Genomic DNA, 22945 nt, shown 5'->3' on the forward strand with positions numbered 1-22945 from the left:
GAAACCGGTAGTGGATCCTCCACCGAAACTCGCGTTGGTTCTGGACCTCCGTCAGACCGGTAGAAAGGTTCCGAACTGACAACGCGATCTCCTGTAGTGCCGTGCTATGTTGTCCCAACATCTTCTCCTGATGGGAAATGGCATGGCGAACAGAGTCCAGATCCGCTGGGTTCATTAATGGCCGGATCGTTCTGTCACGGTTCCCTAAGACAGAACCCAGAAGCAGACCAGGACAAGGAGAGTTGAACGAAGGTGAGGGTTTATTACAGATTCAAAAGGTGCAGAATAATCCAGGAGACGGAGCGGGTGGCGGAGATGAGTAGGTGGAGGTGAAGTGGCAGATTAAACGATGGCACGGCAGGGGTTGGGTGAAGGTTCCGGGAGAATGACTGTAGACAGAAAAAAACTGAGGTAAGTACAAGGCAGGTCAACAAGGTGCAAAACAACAAAACTAACGCTAGTACTAAGAGGCTGATACGCTGACAAAACATACTGTTAATGGCTAACGATCCGGCAGGGAATGGATGTTAGACCAGAGCCTAAGAAGGGTGATGATCAGGACCAGGTGTGCAGATTGCTGATGGGATGCAGGTGCGGAAATCAAGAGAGCTCCCCGGAGCGTTCCAGCACCCTCGGGAAACTGGAGATCACGAGCAGAACAACTAGACCACAGACAGGACCCGACTCAGACTGCCGGGATCGTTACAGGATTCCCTGACCGTCAAACTTTGTTGTTGTAGCGAATTATAATAAAAGGTCCAAATGAAAGGACCCCAATTGTCAAATCTGATCACAGAATTTGTCATATTGTGTATGAAACCTTAAAGGGATACTTCGGGATTTTGGCAATGAAGCCCTTTATCTACTTCCCCAGAGTCAGAACTCATGGATACAATTTTTATGTCTCTGCATCCAGTATGAAGGAAGTTAGAGATAGCACTGGAGCGCAAAACTAACTAGCATTAGTGCAATGACTGGAAGTCTATGGTATCTACTAGCATGCTAGCATTTACCATAGACTTCCAGTCATTGTGCTAACACTAGTTAGCAATTGAGCTAACGCTAGTTAGCAACTTCCTTCAAACTGCACGCAGAGACATAAAAGTGGTATCCGTGAGTTCATTGCCAAAATCCTGAAGTATCCCTTTAATTCACTGAAGAGGCAGAAAATAAGGTGGTCCTCTATCTACCCCAATTCACAACATTGTCTGAATAATTTGGACAGACACCCCCCTAAAGGACTTATTAATGGCATGTCTTAGTTGTTCTTTACAATAGTCATGCTGCATTGCTTGCTTGATGACCAGTACATAACCACACTGAACAGCTTAAAAAGGTCAAACAAAAATATGTATACATTTATTTATACAGGGAAAAATAATTTAAAATGCCAAGTGTACTGTGAAAAACAATACACTAGCAATTAAAAGAACTTGAGCCCTTCTCAGTAGACATACTGATTTTCAGAGGGTTCCCTGTCCTGGAGAGGGTAGAGAGAGAAATAAAAAGAGAGTAGAAGCCGGGGAAAATAAATAGGCATACCATTCATTCAGTTCTCCCAAAAAAAAACGATTATCATCCCAAGGGACTTCCTTGTTAAATAAACAAAAGGATACATATAAATAAAATAAAATGATATTGCGCCTTAAGTGCAAACAATAAATGTAGACGAAAGTATGATCATAATCAGTAATGTCTCGCACACTTTTTTAAAGATCTCGCATAGCTCCCAATGTGGCAACACTTGGTGCATAACATATTATGACATTTGCGGTTCACTGGATGTCATTTAGCATAATACACCATGACATATGAGCTCTACTGGATCAACATTTCACTGTGGGTCTGTTCTCGGGCAGGCACACGTCACCTTGTATGACAGCTGCCATTTCTCCCAGCCATAGTGCCCTTTCTTTAGAAAGGAGAGGAATCGCAAGTGTCTGGACTGGATGCCCGGTCAATTCTAGCTCATTGAATCACATAGTGCTGTCATTCCACCTCATTAACTCTGTGTGTGAGAGAGCGTGTGTGCGTTTCATAGAGAGAAAGAGAAAAGAGGGAGAGAGAGATATAAAAAGAAAAAGAAAAAAAAAAGCGATATGCTATTGGTCCTTACCAAATTAAACTTGAGCTGTGCTTGCCTACACTGTAATTACATGCAAATAGGTACCTGCCTATGTAACTACAGTACCATGTACAATCTATATACATAAGTATGTGGACACTCCTTCAAATGAGTGGATTCGGCTATTCCAGCCACACCCGTTGCTGACAGGTGAATAAAATTGAGCACACTGCCATGCAATCTCCATAGACAAACATTGGCAGTAGAATGGCCTTACTGAAGAGCTCAGTGATTTTCAACGTCGCACCGTCATAGGATGCCACCTTTCCAACAAGTAATTTCTGCCCTGCTAGAGCTGCCCCGGTCAACTTTAAGTGCTGTTATTGTGAAGTGGAAATGTCTAGGCGCAACAGCGGCTCAGTCCGAAGAGTTAGGCCACACAAGCTTACAGAACAGGACCGCAGAGTGCTGAAGCGCGTAGCCCGTAAAAATTGTCTGTCCTCGGTTGTAACACTGACTACCGAGTTCCAAACTGCCTCTGGAAGCAACGTCAGCACAAGAACTGTTCGTCAGGCGCTTCATGAAATGGGGCCTAAGATCACCATGTAGAATGCCAAGCGTCATTCACGCAGCAATGTTCCAACATCTAGTAGAAAGCCTTCCCAGAAGAGTGGAGGCTGTTATTGCAGCAAAGGGGGGACCAACTCCATATTAATGCCCATAATTTTGGAATGAGATGTTCGACGAGCATGTGTCCACATACTTTTGATAATGTAGTGTACATGCATAGTTATGCATAGGGACAGTTATGATAAAGTGCATGGAACCAAAATTGGAACCAACATTTTTTATATTTCTATGACCAACATAGAAAGCCTCCAATGTAGAAATTCTTAGGAAGAGGGCTATTCCCTGGTACAGAAAACCTGTACTTTGTAAGGCCACCTCTCAGATCTTACTGCATGCCAGTCAGTCAGCACCACTGCTCTGTGTTGTGTCCCTGCACATGTTGTTCTGATGCATCTGTGTGAGTGAAGGAACAATTAAGCTACAGATGTACAATAGTGCACCTGTATATGTCTCTCTCATGCTATCAGCAGTTTCTATTGATTCGTGTTCATGAGTGATTATTCAATGCTCAGTTGTGTTGCTTGTGTTAAACAGAGTGGTTGAAGAATAGGCTCTGGATTAGCTAATTAAATCATTGATTAACTCATTTACTGTTGTAAATGTGTTCTGGGGTCAATACTTAGGCCTGATGAATCGAAACTGGCTTGTATGATTGTCTAATATAATTACATTTGTCACTGCGGATAAAACAGAAAAGCAGTGCAAGCTTCATTACTACATGTTATCAATGATTTTCTCTCATCAACCCTTAACTAATACCACCTTTTTATGTATTTTTTATTTGCAGAACAAGAGCTTGAAAAATAAACTGCTATCTGGCAACAAACTGTGTGATGTCCATGCAGAAGAGGTAAGCCTTTTGAATCACACTGATGAACAGTGGGCATAGGTAAAAAATAAATGTCATAATTCATTTGGATTGAATTGGGGCCCAAGTCTTGATTGATTAGACTGGCCCTCACTTTACATGCAGTTGCTCTGCTCATGCATACAGTATATTATTATTTTTTTTAAACGATCATGAAGGCTGATGAAAACTTTTGGCTTTTAATTAAAAAAAATTTTTGTTTAATTGTACCCCAAGTGGCTGAATCTCTCCTGCACACAAGCCCCATTAGAACAGCCTACCCAGCAAAAACAACAATCCTGCGTAATGTCAGTGTCTGGATAACTTTGTACCCCGAAACAGTTAACTTTTCAGCAATTGAAAAAACAGTGGTGTAGTCATGTAAGTTTCCAAGATATTTTGAAGGACTTTGATTGGTCTTAGAGTCATGAAACTTTGACAGCACATGGAGGGGAATGATTACTTTCAATCTATGTAAAAAGGAAAAAATAGCCAAATATGGACATACAAGGTTTTTCGAAGATGCCGACGATAAGCAACATGAGGGTTTATGTTGTGTGCAATTTGGCTTTTCCCTGCTCTAAAGCAGCGCTTTCTTCAGTCATTTGAGGGAGGTGTGTAACACATACTTTTTTCTTCAGTGACATGTTCACTGAAGACAAACCAAAACCCTTCAGAGCTTGACCGGTACACTTCCTATCATCTTGATCCTGCTGGTCAATGGCCACTTTCAATGGCCACTCAGCTGAACGTACACTACATGACCAAAAGTATGTGGACACCTGCTTGATGAACATCTCATTCCAAAATCATGGGCATTAATATGGAGTTGGTCCCCCCTTTGCTGCTATAACAACCTCTATTCTTCTGGGAAGACTTTCCACTGGATGTTGGAACATTGCTGCGGGGACTTGCTTCCATTCAGCCACAAGCGCATTAGCGAGGTCAGGGACTGATGTTGGGCGATTAGGCCTGGCTTGCAGTCAGCGTTCCAATTCATCCCAAAGGTGTTCGATGGGGCTGAGGTCAGGGCTCTGTGCAGACCAGTCAAGTTCTTCCACACAGACCTCGACAAACCATTTCATTATGGACCTCGCTTTGTGCACGGGGGCAATGTCGTGCTTAAACAGGAAAGGGCCTTCCCCAAACTGTTGCCCTAAAGTTGGAAGCACAGAATCGTCTATAATGTTGTAGCGTTAAGATTTCCCTTCACATGTGGCAGGGCTTGAAAACTATTACGGACTACAAAAGGAAACCCAGCCCCAAGCTACCCAGTGATGCGAGCCTACCAGATGGGCTAAATTCCTTTTATGCTCGCTTCGAGGCAAGCAACACTGAAGCATACATGAGAGCACCATCTGTTCCAGACAACTGTGTGATCATGCTCTCCATAGCCAATATGAGCAAGACCTTTAAAACAGGTCAACATTCAAAAGGCAGATTACCAGGATGTGTACTCAGAGCATGCGCGGACTAACTGGCAAGTGTCTTCACTGACATTTTCAATCTCTCCCTGACCGAGTCTGTAATACCTACATGTTTCAAGCAGACCACCATAGTCCCTGTGCCCAAGAACGCCAAGGTAACCTGCCTAAATGACTACCGCCCCGTAGCACTCACGGCTGTGTCCATGAAGTGCTTTGAAAGGCTGGTCATGTCTCACATCAACACCATCATCCCGGAAACCCTAGACCCACTCCAATTTGCATACCGCCCCAACAGATCCACAGATGACACAATCGCACTCCACACTGCCCTTTCCCACCTGGACAAAAGGAACACCAATGTGAGAATGCTGTTCATTGACTACAGCTCAACGTTCAACACCATAGTGCCCACAAAGCTCATCACTAAGCTAAGGACCCTGGGAATATACACCTCCCTCTGCAACTGGATCCTGGACTTCCTGACGGGCCGCCCCCAGGTGGTAAGGGTAGGCAACAACACATCTGCCACGCTGATCCTCAACCCGGGGGCCCCTCAGGGGAGCGTACTTAGTCCCCTCCTGTACTCCCTGTTCACCCATGACTGCGTGGTCAAGCACGACTCCAACACCATCATTAAGTTTGCTGACGACACAACGGTGGTAGGCCTGATGTTCTAAGAGTATAATTCGGGAAATGGTAACTCATTAAACAACTTATTCCGTGGTGCCCCAAATTCCTTATGAGTTAATTGTTACATAATTAATTTAATCGAGTGACAATTAAACATAGTTAGGTGATTCGATAAATAACAGTCATACATTAAAGTAAGTCACGTCACAACATTTGTAACCAATGTCTTTTTCCATTCATCATCTGGTCGATGTACAGTTTGGATTGATTGTGTGATTGATTTTATTTGTCAGTTTTAAAAAATGCACAAAAGTGACCTGGGATTGCACAATAATGTCGGGGACTTATTTCCATTGTGGTCCCTATTTTTGTAAATAAATACATATGCAATTACATAGCTACAGACACATTACAGAGATATGCTCAACCTCCAGATGAGTATGAGGGGAGAGTTTAAGTACAATTCTTACAAGCTTGTTTGGCTGGTAGCTTATCTTTGGATGTTTGGGGCTGCTGGTGAACCATGATGTGCAGGCATAATCAAAGTGACACTGGAGTAGCGCACTTGCCAGAGTCTTTAGGGTGTCTAAAGCTAGGTTTCCATTCAATTGGCGACAGATTTTCATATGAATATTCTAAAATCTTCATACAAACAATATGCCATTTCAGAGTTTCCTTTAGGAAAATTTGGCACCGGACAACATGACAGGGAAGATTTTAATTTACCGGACATTTTAGAAATGTAATGGACATCCATATGCATTCAGATCCAACCTGGCGCAGCCAGCGCCATCACTAAACAAGTGATGTTGGCCAAATGAGCCACATTTACGTTTCTGTAAAAACATCCTTTAACAAATTACAAAAACGCAATTTCTTGTGTTTCGATGTGTAGCATATGCAAAACTTTATAGCCTATTTTTTGGGAGGTGTTTAGGCTACTTTCCTATAACAATAATTGTCCACCTCACAGTTCAGCTGTCAGAGATTTGAGCGCTAAATGTATGAGGGCATTGCATGCAAAGGCCTATAGGCTTAGGTGTTCACTGTATGATATTCATATTTGAATAAATAAATAAATATATATATATTATATAGTGCTGTCAAACGATGAAAATAATGAATCGCGCTTAAATCACATTAAATTCTGTAGTTAATCGCGATTAATCACAATTTTTTTAGTTGCTCAAATTTTGTGCTAAATAAAGATTGTTCCATTTAAAAAAAGCAGTGTATTAAGTTATAGGCATGTAGGGACTGAAACGCAAAACAATATTCTGTATCAGAATGTTTTTAATGGCATATTCACCATAAACATGTTAAGCAACACAAAAGTCCTGTAACTTACTAATGCTCCCAGTAGGCCTACTAATGCTCCCTCATACATTTTCACACACACACACACACACACACACACACACACACACACACACACACACACACACACACACACACACAGTTAAAGCTTCAGCCATTCTAAATGATTGTTCTCCCAATTACTGAGTGGAGGGTTGGCTATAATAAAAAAAATAACTATGGATACAAAGAGCATAAACTTGTCCAACAATGTCATGAATTCCACAGAACATAAACCAGTGGACGTACACTTCAGTCGTCCTCCTATTTATTTTCACTGAGCCAGTTGCAAAGAATAACAAGCCTGTTGACATTTTCAGATGATAAAGCTGCTCTCTTCTTCTGTATATGATATGCCCAGAGAGTGAAAACAACCTCTCACAAGGTCCTGATGTGGCAGGCGTTGCCAGGTACCTTTGTGCAATGCAGGCCAGCCTGGTGTGTGCCCCTGCATGCTGTGACCACCACTGTAGTGGACAGTCTTCCATGTTGATGCTGGGCTCTGCTTTGTAACGCTCCACACATTTCTCAATGGACTCCTCCTCTTCATCAGTCAGACTCAGAAGAACTCAACAAAAGGGCAGCTTTCTTCTTCGGTGGCTTTGACTGGTGCTTTATCAGGTTGCTGTGCAGGCCTGTCTTCCTTCAGCAAGTTGCTGACCAAAGCCCACACCTCACCCCTCTCAGGTCTGGGAAAGCACTTTAGGTCCTTACACCTTGGGTCGAGTGCTGTGGTGATCTTCAGCCATGTGAGGTTGGTGTTTTCCTTGCGTTCCTTCAGGTATGTTGTAATTGTCAGCTTGAATCTTACCATATAGACAGGGTCATCATCGGAGGGCTCCATCACCCGAAGGAGATGACACAAAGCAGGCAACAACACTAAGCAGGAAATGTACTTCTCTATTCCCAGAGGTTCAGTCAAGTACCTGCCGTGAAAGATTATTCAAAATCACTTCAGTCAATTGTGAGAGACTTGTTATACACAGTGTCGCTCTCTCTCTCTCTCTCAATTCAATTCAATTCAAGGGGCTTTATTGGCATGGGAAACATATGTTTACATTGCCAAAGCAAGTGAAATGGATAAACAAAAGTGAAATAAACAATAAAAAGTTAACAGTAAATCTCTCTCTCACACACACACACACTCTCTTTCTCTCTCACACACACACACTCGCTCTCTCACACATACACACAAAATCGTATTATAACACTAATAGTGAGATAGAAAATATTACCTGCAGGGCTCCAGTAATGCCTTCAGCTTCTGCAGTTTCTCCAGTTCAGCTGTGGTTGGCATGGTGATGTTGGTTTTCTGTTGGGCCAGAGCATCTCTCAGTGGTTGTTGGTTTCTGTGGACACGTTTGACCATTTCCAGAGTGAAATTCAATCTTGTTGTGACATCTTGTGCGAGTGACTCCTTCTTTAGCGCATTTGCAACTTGCTGTTGTCCGAGCTCTGCAGTTGTCCGAGCTTTCGGCATTTGGCTAGGGCATTGTCGAACCCGCTGTTCTGTAGGGACAAAGTGATGGACCTTTGGAGACTGTGCGCGGTGCAGGGCAGGTGTTCAAAAGGCAGATGCCTTGCAGCTGCAATCATGTTCCGTGCACTGTCTTTGCAAACTGTGGTAACTTTGTTTTCAATGTTCCACTGCTTTGCTAGATCCATGAAATGCCCGACGCACGTTTCAGCATAGTGCCTCTCTTCTGTCTTCATTACGGCCAGAGTGTGTGAATGCAGTTTCCAGTTTTCATCGATGTGGTGCGCAGTAACCCCAAGGTAGTTGTGGTTACTGACCGAAGTCCAGTGGTCTCCCGTGCAACAGCCATTGTATGTTTCAACTCCTTCCGGTGGCGCTCGAGGGTAACTCATACGTTGAGTTGTTCGATGCTCTCCGAATGATCTCTCAAGCCTTCGTCCTCCACAATGTGGACTGGCCTGCAAGCTATAGCAATCCACTTGGCTATTGCTTGTGTTAGCTTGCTGCTCGTCGACTTGTCCATAGGCCTCCCACGCACACACTCTTCTAGCTTAGCCTGCCGAAGAAGTCCTCCATTGCTACTAGTAACATTACTTGAATTCCCGACGTCAACAGTATGTTTCGCTTGTAAATGATAATGAAGACACAATGTACTTCGGTGCTAAACAAATTCAGTATTGCAATAGATGCAAATTACTTCGGTTTTATCCAGAGAGCCATCTGGGAGTCATTTGAAATGTAATTTGCCATTTAAAAGCCCCTTACTAGCATTCTCCATCATACAGTTGTACAAGTAGCTAGCTAGTAAAGTGGTTGTCAAACTAGCGCATCGTCTGCTAGGGCTTGAATCTGAACTATGGATGGTTCAGGGGGTCAAACTAAGAAAATGTGTTAATGGCGTCAAAAAATGTACAGCTAAAAAGATGTAAGCATTAACGCGTTATTAACATGTTAACTTTGACAGCCCTAATATCTATATATATATTTGTATTTAATTGTATTTATTAGGGATCCCCATTAGCTTCTACACGATTTGACATTATTACACCACTACCTATCTACAATACAAAATGTACATAAAACAATATCACATTGTGTGCGTATGCATGTGTCTATATCCTTGTGTGTCTCTTCACAGTCCCTGTTGTTCCATAAGGTGTGTTTTTACCTTTTTTTTAAAAAATATGATTCTACTGCTTGCATCAATTACCTGATGTGGAATAGAGTTCCATGTAGTCATGGCTCTATGTAGTACTGTGTGCCTCACATAGTCTGTTCTGGACTTGGGGACTGTGAAGAGACCTCTGGTGGCATGTCTTGTGGGGTATGCAAGGGTGTCCGAGCTGTGTGGCAGTATTCCAAACAGACAGCTCGGTACATTCAATTTGTCAACACCTCTTACAAAAACAAGCAGTGATGAAGTCAATCTCTCTTCCACTGAGCCAGGAGAGACTGACATGCATGTCATTAATGTTAGCTCTCTGTGTACTTTTAAGGGCCAGCCGTGCTGCCCTGTTCTGAGCCAACTGCAATTTTCCCAAGTCCCTCTTTGTGGCACCTGACCACACTACTGAACAGTAGTCTAGATGCGACAAAACTTGGGCCTGTAGGACCTGCCTTGTTGATAGTGTTGTTAAGAAGGCAGAACAGCGCTTAATTATGGACATACTTCTCCTCATCTTAGCTACTGTTGTATCAATATGCTTTGACCATGACAGTTTACAATCCAGGGTTACTCCAAGCAGTTTAGTCACCTCAACTTGCTCAATTTCCACATTATTCACTACGAGATGTAGTTGAGGTTTAGGGTTTAGTGAATGATTTGACCCAAATACAATGCTTTTAGTTTTGGAAATATTCAGGACTAACTTATTCCTTGCCACCTATTCCCGAAACTAACTGCAACTCTTTGTACCAGTCAAAAGTTTAGACACACCTACTCATTCAAGGGTTTTTCTTAATTTTGACTATTTTCTACATTGTAGAATAATAGTGAAGACATCAAAACTATGAAATAACACATATGGAATCATGTCGTAACCAAAAATCAAAATATATTTTATATTCTTCAAAGTAGCCACCCTTTGTCTTGATGACAGCTTTGCACACTCTTGGCATTCTCTTAACCAGCTTCATGAGTAGTGGTTTTCCAATAGTCTTGAAGGAGTTCCCACATATGCTGAGCACTTGTTGGCTGCTTTTTGTATTTTATTAGGATCCTCATTAGCTGCAAAAGCAGCAGCTACTCTTCCTGGGGTCTACACAAACATGACATAATACATAACATTAATAGACAAGAACAGCTCAAGGACAGAACTACATACATTTTTTAAAAGGCACATGTAGCCTACATATCAGTACATACACACAAACTATCTAGGTCAAATAGGGGAGAGGCATCGTGCTGTGAGGTGTTGCTTTCTGTTTTTTGAAACCAGGTTTGCTGTTTATTTGAGCAATATGAGATGGAACAGAGTTCCATGCAATAATGGCTCTATATAATACTGTACGCTTTCTTGAATTTGTTCTGGATTTGGGGACTGTGAAAAGACCCCTGGTGGCATGTCTGGTGGGTTAAGTTTGTGTGTCAGAACTGTGTGTAAGTTGACTATGCAAACAATTTGGGATTTTCAAAACATGAATGTTTTTTATAAAAATAACTAACCGGTGCCCCTGCACATTGACTCGGTACCGGTACCCCCTGTATACAGCCTCGCTATTGTTATTTTTACTGCTGCTCTTTAATTATTTGTTACTTTTATTTCGTATTTGTTTGTGTGATTTTTTGGGGTATTCTTTCTTAAAACTGCATTGTTGATTAAGGGCTTGTAAGTAAGCATTTCACTGTAATACACCTGTTGTATTCGGCGCATGTGAAAAATAAAATTTGATTTGATTTGAAGAAGAAGTGATGCAGTCAGTCTCTCCTCAACTCTTAGCCAAGAGAGACTGGCATGCATAATATTTATATAAGCCCTCTGATTACAATGAAGAGCAAGATGTGCTGCTCTGTTTTGGGCCAGCTGCAGCTTAACTAGGTCTTTCCTTGAAGCACTGGACCACACGACTGGACAATAATCAAGATTAGACAAAACTAGAGCCTGCAGAACTTGCTTTTTGGAGAGTGGTGTCAAAAAAAGCAGAGCATCTCTTTATTACGGACAGACCTCTCCCCATCTTTAGAAACATTGAATCTATGTTTTGACCATGATAGTTTACAATCTAAGGTAACGCCAAGTAATTTAGTCTCCTCAACTTGTTCAACAGCCACACCATTCATTATCAGATTCAGCTGAGGTCTAGAACTTAGATGACCTCCTCCATGCTTTATGGTGGGAACTACACATGCAGAGATCATCCGTTCACCCACACCGTCTCACATAGACATGGCGGTTGGAACCAAAGATCTCAAATTTGCACTCCAGACCAAAGGACACATTTCCACCGGTCTAATGTTCATTGCTTGTGTTTCTTGTCCCAAGCAGGTCTCTTCTTCTTATTGGTGTCCTTTAGCAGTGGTTTCTTTGCAGCAATTCGACCATGAAGGCCTGATTCACACAGTCCCCTCTGAACAGTTGATGTTGAGATGTGTCTGTGACTTGAACTCTGTGAAGCATTTATTTGGGCTGCAATTTCTGAGGCTGGTAACTCTAATGAACTTATCCTCTGCAGCAGAAGTAACTCTGGGTCTTGCTTATTTGAGCTGTTCTTGCCATAATATGGACTTGGTCTTTTACGAAATAGGGATATCTTCTGTATACCCCCCCTACCTTGTCACAACACAACTGATTGGCTCAAATGCATTAAAAATTAACTTTTAAGAAGGCACACCTGTTAATTGAAATGCATTCCAGGTGACTACCTCATGAAGTTGGTTGAGAGAATGCCAAGAGTGTGCAAAGCTGTCATCAAGGCAAAGGGTGGCTATTTCAAGAATCTCAAATATAAAATATATTTTAGATTTGTTTAACACTTTCTTGGTTATTACATGACTCCATATGTGTTATTTCATAGTTTTGATGTCTTCACTATTATTCTACATTGTAAAAAATTGTAAAAATAAAGAAAAACCCTTGAATGAGTAGGTGTGTCCAAACTTTTGACTGGTAATGTATATATAGCCTATATAAAGGAAGAGAAGCTTAGGCCTAACCCCAGAGAGATAGAGATATGCCGGTGGCATGCTACGACACCGACATGCATTTCTTTATGTCAGATGGCTACTATACAGATATAGACGTACAGAAGGTGGGTCATTTGTAAATTTTCTATACAAATATTTTGTATGCAAATAAGCATTATATTGTTAGATTATAGGAGTAACTCTGGTAGGCCTGAAACAGTCTTCCTCACCTCAAGTGCAACTGTCAGAGTCAGTTGGAGCGCCGGGGTGCACTGCCTTCATATCATAGGCCTGCAGTAGCTAAAGCTTAATAATAGAAACACCATACCAAACCTTCACAAATGTTTCTAAATGTTATTAGGGTAATATTAAAAGTAAGTCAAGCCGTTGTTTATAGGGAAAATACGAGCAGAAGAGCGAAAGTAAACCAGGGAAAAAACGCACTACCCTCCCCTGTGCCCCCCCAAAAAACAAACAACCTTCCCCAAAGCAAAAAGAAAAGTTTGACAACACTCCCCTATTTTGGACCACCCCTCCCCCCCCAGTACATTTCGATCTGTTCCTAACCTCATTTCACTCTCACCTTTTTATGTATTCTTTTAAAATGGGTCTTTCTACCTTTCATGTTATCCACCTTTTGTTTAAAGAAGTTACTTCCCCGGGGGGATGAAAACAGTTGTTAAACTCTCATTGGTGCAAAGGCTCCAAGAGGACTGACTGCATCTCCAGCATCAGGGAGCCAACCCCCATGTGCTTCCATGAGCTTACTGATGTGCAACTATAGTAATGTCAGGGAGAGCTGGGCACCGTGTGTGTTTGTGCATACGTGTGCTGCAGTTAAGATCGGAGACCAGGGAAAGCCATGCATTGTGCAGACTGTCTGAGCTCTGTGTGTGTGTGTCTGTATGTGTTATTGTGTGTGTGTGTGGCCATCGAGATGAGAGGGGAGGGGAGGGGTGCTACCAGGGAACTGTATGTGTGGTAGTGGTTGTGTGGAGTGGAGTGGAGTGGAGTGAGAATAGGGCTTTAGACAGTGGGCAAGTAGCCAGTGCATGACTGAATCATTGTGTGGGCTTTGCAGTTCACTGAATGGGAGATTTTAAATTTTCTTGCCCTCTGTAGGTCCCTCCTTTGAGCCGGAGCATTGTCCAAGGAACACGCACAAAGGAGTGCTCCGCTGCAGCCGGCAAAATCCTGCTACGTGATCTAAAACCAATTTCACTATTTGAATAAGCTAACACTTATTTTCTTATCTTCTCCTTGCAGTCCAAGAAAATCCAGGCTCAACTGAAAGAGCTGCGGTATGGGAAAAAGGATTTAATTTTCAAGGTAAGCGCAAAGTGAAGGGGGCTGCTTTATTATGGTTCTAGACCAGGAGTAAACAGGTGCTCCAGTCCACCTTGAAAATATGATCCTATCTGGGGGCACTTGGCTTAATTGAGTCTGCGATGAATAAGTCCCCCCTGGAAGGGATGGTCAGTACACAGAGGGCTCACAGGCTTTTGCACCATTGCTTTCCCCTCTTATATGGAGTCTGTGCAACTGCCATTATTCTATTACCACCCTGGAAGGTTTCCTTTGGTTTCATGATGTGTACAGCTTTGGACAGATAGCTTACACGTTCCAGATCTGTTTGTGCTGTCTTGTCAATTCCTATGGACATTGACGTGCCACACATTATTTACACTGTTGTCACATGCCAAAGTGAATAAGCTCCTTCCCAGAAAATAAATAGAATTTGTAATGTGTTGCATCTGTTTCCACACTTGCAGCATGAAGGATGTTATAGATACAACAACCAATAAGTACATTATCCAATGCCAAACCTTTTCTGAGATATTGTTTAAATTGAAGTCAGATCTATGCTGCATTGCCACAAATTCCTTGAAGGTAGTATACATAAATCAATATATGGTGTTAAATAAATAATTGAATCCTTATGCAATCCATAAAGACCCATTGAGATAAGGGAGACCTGGACAAGACTGCAAGCTCTGGTATGATAAACCAACTACAATAAAATGTAACTCCCAACAAATCTATCACATAAAGTAAACTATATGCTTACACACAACTACACATTATCATCTCATTCTAATTGGAGGAATTGACCTTTTTAAGTGTTGTATTTTTTGTATCTAAGGATTCATGCAATAATCGTTGGCATTTACGGGGACATAGGCTGACCTTTCTGTTCTTGTTTGGAGGGCTGGGTCGAGAAATGTCAGTTGACATTTCTGCCACAGTGCCTCCTAATACCATTTCATAAATGTGAGATTTGATCCCTCAGACCTGTCATTTTTTAAGCTCTGTCAGATGGAATAATGACAGTGGCTAGAAAAGGGCTCAGTCCTCCCCACTGAGTTTAATGCTTCCTATAGCAAATTGTCTGAATATATTGTCGAGTTGGTCCTCTCGACCGTTCAATTTCAATCTCAAGGATGCATGGCAGTGATGTGTAAGACCTGTCCAAAGGTATTCACTTCAACGGAAAGTAAGAGGTAGACTGACTTGGATGTTTTTTCAGCTTTGCAGTGGTGATGCTGTGGTCAGCTATAGGTCATAATTAATAAAAGTAGTTATTGATGACTTTACCAATAAGTCACTGGATGTGACTGTTATTGAACTGCAGTGATTTTTGTAGCAAACATAACATATAAACCTCTATTTCTTCTCAACAAACATGACCAACCATATGGTCACCTTATAAAATTGAAGATACAAGTTTTGGGCATTTTTATGTACAAATATAAAAATACTTTATTGCTAATACTTCACATGATTCAGATATGATAGCATTTTATTCTAACTGATGAGAAGACACCATTCCAATTGTGTGGCTCATTTTCATGGTTTGCTTCCAAGAGTAACCCAGCAAACCGCGAACATTAGCTAAGATTTCCATTAAGTTCTAGTTAGGGTTTTATCTAACATTAGGATGATAACGTCAGAGAGAAACATTCATTAGGTTTCCAGGTAATGTAATAACACAATGAACCAGTAATGTTTTCCCAGCAAATCAAAATTGGTTCTGTGAAAGTTCCCAGAACATTCATTAGGTTGCGGCAAATGTTCTCATAATACAAAAACTGTCCATTCGTGGTGATGACTATAGCATGTTTGTATAAAACATTCGCCTGATGTTGCAAGAATGTTTAATCTGCTCTTTAAAGGTTCCCAGCATGTTTCATTGTGGGAACAGTCTGGTTAGAACAAAAACTGTCCAGTTGTGTGGATGATTCTACAATGTTTATTTTAGGGTGCAGAAACATTCACCTGATGTTACAAGAACGGGCCACACTTTATTTGGATAGTCTGGATTTTCCATCTGTAGATGCTCTACAGATGGTCATACTATCAACAAACTATCTGTTGATAAGCAACTGCTTGCTAAGGTTACAGTTAGGGTTTTGTTTAAAATAAGTGTTAGGGCAAAGGTTATTAAGGTGAAGGTTAGGGTTAAGTTTAGGGTTAGGATAAGGGTTAAGGTTAGGGCTAGTAGATATAGTTAGTTGAAATGTTACTAATAGTCTGTAGAGCATCTACAGATGGACTATCCAAATAAAGTGTTCCCCAAGAAAGTTCCCAGAACACATTTCGTCTGTTCTTTAAAGGTTCCCGGAATGTTTCATTAGGTTGTGGGAACAGTCTGGTGGGAACATTGTGGGGACATCACAAAAGATATGTTCCCAAAACACAAAAACCTCCCAGTTGTGCAGGTGATTCTACAATGTTTATTTTAGGGTGCAGAACACATTGAAACTGTTCGTAACACTAGAACTGATAAAGCAGTCATTATGACTGCTCATGAATTACATTTTGTTGCTAATGTTTGGTATACTCAGTGTATAACAACAGATGAAATAAATGAAGTAAAGTATGATGGGGGGTGAAAGGGGGAGAATGGGTGAGTTGATGAGTGAGGGGAAGCGAACAATGCATAATTATGTAATCACCAATTGTGAATGAAGAACAGGGCGGGCCATTCTATTGTATTGATCTGTTCTAATTATAATCTCAAAATGGTATGCACCCTATATCAGTCCACCGAATACAAACAGTCTTATCAGTCTACTCTGGCCTACTTGGAGTAGGCTAGGCTACAAAGTGAGAGCGTGCGTAATTGTACATGCTGAACGGCTTTCAGCAGCAGGTCTGTCGGAGAATGTGGTGATGAAGCTTGTGGAACCTTACATTGGCAAGGGGAGAAATGTCACCATGGACAATTTCTTCACTTCACTGTCATTGGCCGCCACCATGAACAAAGTGAGTTGGGAGCTCCCTCCCTCCGTGCAAAATAAGGCACCTGCACAGCCGTTGTGCAACCGTGCTGAAGAATGACAAGACAAAAGGAACACAATAAAGAGAAAACCGGAGACTATTACTCACTACAACCAAACAAAGGTAAGTCAAAGTGTGTCAAGCAAATGAAAGTTACGAAGATTTGTGTCAACTGTTAGGACAAGGGATAAAAACTAAATGAAATCCAACTGATGCCATTGCATGAAGACGCACACAATGTTAACACGAGCTGACAATAATTGACATAGACACTTATATTCATTATAATGCCATTATTGCCTTTGTGATTTTCACTATTTATCAAGGCCACTATAATGATGTTTAGGCTACTGTTGTTTTCATCATTTGACCACACATCTTGCTGACCGTGCATCTTGGTGGTTAGGGTATTCATTTTATTTTTATAAAAATAAGCTGTTACCGTGTTCCGTCACATACAGTGCCTTCTGAAAGTATTCATACCCCTTGACTTATTCCACATTTTATTGTATTACAGCCTGAATTCAAAATTGATTAAATATATAATTTTTTTCACACATCTACACACAATACCCCATAATGGCAAAGTGAAAACATGTTTTGAGAAATGTTGTCAAATGTATTGAAAATGAAATACAGAAATATCTCATTTACATAAGTTTTCACACCCCTTTGCTATGACACTCCAAATTGAGCTCAGGTGCATCCAATTTCCTTTGATCCTCCTTGAGATGTCACTACAACTTCATAGGAGTCCACCTGTTTGAACACGATTTAGAAAGAAACACACCTGTCTATATAAGGTCCCACAGTTGACAGTGCATGTCAGAGCAGAAACTATACCATGAAGTTCAAGGAACTGGCCGTAGATCTCTGAGATATAATTGTGATGAGACATATATCTGGGGAAGGGTATAAAACCATTTCTAGAGTGTTGAAAGTTTCCAAGAGCACAGTGGTCTCCATCATTGGGAAATGGAAAAAGTATGGAACTACCCAGACTCTGACTAGAGCTGGCTGTCCGACCAAACTGAGCAACCAGGCAAGAAGGACCTTGGTCAGTGAGGTGACCAAGAACCCAATGACCACTCTGACAGAGTTCCTTGGCTGAGATGGGAGAACCTGCCAGAAGGACAACAGTCGCTACAGCACTTCACCAATCTGGGCTTTATGGGAGAGTGGCCAGACGGAAGCCACTCCTGAGAAAAAGGCACATGACATTTTGCAAAAAGGCACGTGAAAGACCTTGAGAGCATAAGGCAAAAGATTATGTGGTCTGATGAGACAAAAATTGAGCTCTTTGGCCTAAATGCAAAGCGCTGTCTGGAGAAAACCAGGCACAGCTCATCACCCGTCTAACACCATTCCTACCGGGAAGCATGGTGGTGGCTAGGGCTGTTGGGGTCATCGTATTACCGCCACACCAGCAGTTATGAGTCATGACCGAAGTAAAATTCTATGTGACCGTTGACAATGGTAATCTCCTCTTATGCACTCTGGACATGCTTTGGTAGTACCCAACTCACTAACGATCATCAGGTCACTAATGGCTTGGTCCTCGGGGCTCTATTGTCCCTCTAACCACTCTGACATCAATGCAAATGCAATCGAAAATCACATCAAACACTTATCATCATTTTAAAACTCACTTCACTTCACTTTGATGAATTTGAAGAAAGAAGTTCAATAACAGGTTGAAACTGAGTGGAAAACATGGTCGTTGGGGATGTTGTTTCAAAGCCTAACACATCGAAATGGACAGCGCTTTCTAAGGTGATGATTAATTCAAAACCCTCATGCATATTAGAGCTTATGCATAGCATAGGCCTAAATATGAGCCCAAGCCGATGATGGTGCCTTTCTACAATATATAGCCTACTTATATTACGCATAGCAGAAAAACATTTAAAAAAAACTGATTTAAGATGTCTTTGGTACATAATTGGTCTAGCCTATACTCCAAAATTAAACAAAATCTAGTAAATCACCTTTGAGTGTGGACTGTATTATTAGGCATACTTATGGACTGGTTACCTTATGCTATGCTCCAAACTTCCATCTCCTCCCGTCTCTCCTTCATTCCTTTCCAGAGAGAGGGGTTGTCAACAGTTTAATGAAATATGTTTCGTTGTGAAAACATGTTACTATTGATGTTCCCAAACAGATTTAACTTGGTTTCCCCAATTAAGCACTGGGTAATTGCAGGAACAGGGTTGGAGAGCCCATGGCATATGAGTGGCTGCATGCTCCTCAAACAGTGGTTGATGTGTGGAGTGAAATAACCCGAGTAGCCTACCCGCATGAATTAAAAACGAACTGGCGGGAAAGTGGTCTCCATTCGCTATTCGGGTGCATATGGATGACATGTCTTTTTTCCCTGCCCCTGCCCATTTGATAATGGCCCATTCTAAATCGAACAAATTTTACATATTAGTAAAGACAAGATTCCATTGAGAATAGTCTGATGGGTGAAAATATGATCACTTGATGAGAGAACAGCGTGTGTGTAGTCTGAGGCAAGGAACAGAGCGCAAGCTTTTTTTGTGACTTTCTCAAATCATCAATGGCCTTTAGTCGCATCATGCAGCCAATATATGTTTTGATTTCTACGACATTGTAAGGTTTGTATCATTCACAATTAAAGTTGCCAAATAACTCAAAATCTAGCGTATAGGACCCGTTTCAAATTATCACTTTTACGCTCAACATAGCCACTTCATATGCACACTCGCTCCAGGATGGGAAAAATATCCTTTCTATTTTATGCACTTAAGTTCAATTATATTCTTCTTACTATAAAATCATATAATATAAAATAATGGCACGGGACTTCTAAGAATATATTGTCTACTAAATTAACAAGCCTCCAGCGTGTGGCATGGCGCATAGCCAGATAACATACAGTAGGCCAACGTATATTCTGTGCTTCTGAAATACATTTTCTTTTTTACATTTACGTCATTTAGCAGACGCTCTTATCCAGAGCGACTTACAAATTGGTGCATTCAACTTATGATAGCCAGTGGGACAACCACCCCAAAACATTTTTAGTGGGGGGGGGTGGGGTAGAAGGATTACTTTTATACTATTCCAGGTATTCCTTAAAGAGGTAGGGTTTCAAGTGTCTCTGGAAGGTGGTCAGTGACTCCGCTGTCCTGGCGTCGTGGGGGAGCTTGTTCCACCATTGGGGTGCCAGAGCAACGAATAGTTTTGACTGGGCTGAGCGGGAACTGTGCTTCCGTAGAGGTAGGGGGGCTAGCAGGCCAGAGGTGGATGAACGTAGTGCCCTCGTTTGGGTGTAGGATCAGAGCCTGAAGGTAAGGAGGTGCCGTTCCCCTCACAGCTCCGTAGGCAAACACCATGGTTTTGTAGTAGATGCGAGCTTCAACTGGAAGCCAGTGGAGAGTGCGGAGGAGCGGGGTGACATGAGATAACTTGGGGGGCTGCAGCGTTCTGGATAAGTTGTTGTAATGGCACAGGCAGGGAGCCCAGCCAACAGTGAGTTGCAGTAATCCAGACAGGAGATGACAAGTGCCTGGATTAGGACCTGTGCCGCTTTCTGTGTAAGGTAGGGTCGTACTCTGCGAATGTTGTAGAGCATGAACCTGCAGGATCGGGTCACCGCAACTCTCGCTCTCTTGAAGACGGAAGGGACATAGCCAGCGGTCAAGGATGAGTTGATGAGCGAGGTGAGGTAAGGGAGAACGTCTCCAGAAATGGTCTGGAGAAGAGAGGAGGGGATAGGGTCAAGCGGGCAGGTTGTTGGGCGGCCAGCCGTCACAAGTCGCAAGATTTCATCTGGAGAGAGAGGGGAGAAAGAAGTCAAAGCATAGGGTAGGGCAGTGTGAGCAGGACCAGCGGTGTCATTTGACTTAATAAATGAGGATTGAATGTCGTCAAACTTATTTTCAAAATGGTTGACGAAGTCATCCACAGAGAGGGAGGGGGAGGAGAATTCATCAGGGAGAAGGTGGCAAAGAGCTTCCTAGGGTTAGAGGCAGAGGCTTTTATTTTTATTTATTTTATTTAACCTTTATTTAACCAGGTAAGCCAGTTGAGAACAAGTTCTCATTTACAACCCGTAGCACTGACGTCTGTAGCCATGAAGTGCTTCGAAAGGCTGGTCATGGCTCACATCAACAGCATTATCCCAGAAACCCTAGACCCACTCCAATTTGCATACCGCCCCAACAGATCCACAGATGATGCAATCTCTATTGCACTCCACACTGCCCTTTCCCACCTGGACAAGAGGAACACCTACGTGAGAATGCTATTCATTGACTACAGCTCAGCATTCAACGCCATAGTGCCCTCAAAGCTCATCACTAAGCTAAGGATCCTGGGACTAAACACCTCCCTCTGCAACTGGATCCTGGACTTCCTGACAGGCCGCCCCCAAGTGGTAAGGGTAGGTAACAACACATCTGCCACACTGATCCTCAACACGGGGGCCCCTCAGGGGTGCGTGCTCAGTCCCCTCCTGTACTCCCTGTTCACCCATGACTGCATGGCCAGGCACGACTCCAACACCATCATTAAGTTTGCCGACGACACAACAGTGGTAGGCCTGATCACCGACAACGATGAGACAGCCTATAGGGAGGAGGTCAGAGACCTGGCCGTGTGGTGCCAGGACAACAACCTCTCCCTCAACGTGACCAAGACAAAGGAGATTATTGTGGACTACAGGAAAAAAAAGAGGACTGAGCACGCCCCCATTCTCATCGACGGGGCTGTAGTGGAACAGGTTGAGATCTTCAAGTTCCTTGGTGTCCACATCACCAACGAACTATCATGGTCCAAACACACCAAGACAGTCGTGAAGAGGGCACGACAAAGCCTATTCCCCCTCAGGAGACTGAAAAGATTTAGCATGGGTCCTCAGATCCTCAAAAAAATTATACAGCTGCACCATCGAGAGCATCCTGACTGGTTGCATCACCGCCTGGTATGGCAACTGCTTGGCCTCCGACCGCAAGGCACTACAGAGGGTAATACGTACGGCCCAGTACATCACTGGGGCCAAGCTTCCTGCCATCCAGGACCTCTATACCAGGCGGTGTCAGAGGAAAGCCCTCAAAATTGTCAAAGACTCCAGCCACCCTAGTCATAGACTGTTCTCTCTGCTACCACACGGCAAGCGGTACCGGAGTGCCAAGTCTAGGTCCAAAAGACTTCTCAACAGCTTCTACCCCCAAGCCATAAGACTCCTGAACAGCTAATCATGGCTACCCGGACTATTTGCACTGCCCCCCCACCCCATCCTTTTACGCTGCTGCTACTCTGTTAATTATTTATGCATAGTCACTTTAACTCTGCCCACATGTACTTCAACTACCTCAACTAGCCGGTGCCCCCGCACATTGACTCTGCACCGGTACCCCCCTGTATATATAGCCTCCCTACTGTTATTTTATTTCTGCTCATTTTTTCTCAACACTTTTTGTTGTTGTTGTTTTATTTTTATGTTAAAAATAAATGCACTGTTGGTTAAGGGCTGTAAGTAAGCATTTCACTGTAATGTCTGCACCTGTTGTATTCGCCGCATGTGGCCAATAAAATGTAATTTTATTTTATTTTATTTGAACTGCGACCTGGCTTTACATTTAGAGTGGTAGAAAGTGGCTTTAGCAGCAGAAACAGAGGAAGAAAATGTAGAGAGGAGGGAGTGAAAAGATGACAGGTCCGCAGGGAGTCTAGTTTTCCTCCATTTCCGCTCGGCTGCCCGGAGCCCTGTTCTGTGAGCTCGCAATGAGTCATCAAGGCACAGAGCAGGAGGGGAGGACCGAGCCGACCGGGAGGATAGGGGACATAGAGAGTCAAAAGATGCAGAAAGGGAGGAGAGGAGAGTTGAGGAGGCAGAATCAGGAGATCGGAGGGAGAAGGATTTAGCAGAGGGAAGAGATGATAGGTTGGAAGAGGAGAGAGTAGCGGGAGAGAGAGAGCGAAGGTTGCGACGGCACATTACCATCTGAGTAGGGGCAGAGTGAGTAGTGTTGGAGGAGAGCGAGAGAGAAAAGGATTCAAAGTAGTGGTCGGAGACTTGGAGGGGAGTTGCAGTGAGATTAGTAGAAGAACAGCATCTAGTAAAGATGAGGTCAAGCGT

The 22945-nt window shown here is 42.6% G+C and overlaps 1 protein-coding gene across 1 annotated transcript in view; it reads left to right on the forward strand.

The window, feature by feature from the left end:
- The window catches only part of luzp2 (leucine zipper protein 2), a 185447-nt gene that overhangs the window by 127827 nt on the left and 34675 nt on the right, over window positions 1–22945 (forward strand). Inside the window, exons 6-7 of the mRNA XM_041841427.2 lie at window positions 3483–3545; window positions 13822–13884. Coding sequence (XP_041697361.1) covers window positions 3483–3545; window positions 13822–13884 — 126 coding nt within the window. The remainder of the gene's footprint in view (window positions 1–3482; window positions 3546–13821; window positions 13885–22945) is intronic.

Source organism: Coregonus clupeaformis, chromosome 21, assembly GCF_020615455.1.
Source record: "Coregonus clupeaformis isolate EN_2021a chromosome 21, ASM2061545v1, whole genome shotgun sequence".
NCBI classification, from domain to species: Eukaryota; Metazoa; Chordata; class Actinopteri; order Salmoniformes; family Salmonidae; genus Coregonus; species Coregonus clupeaformis.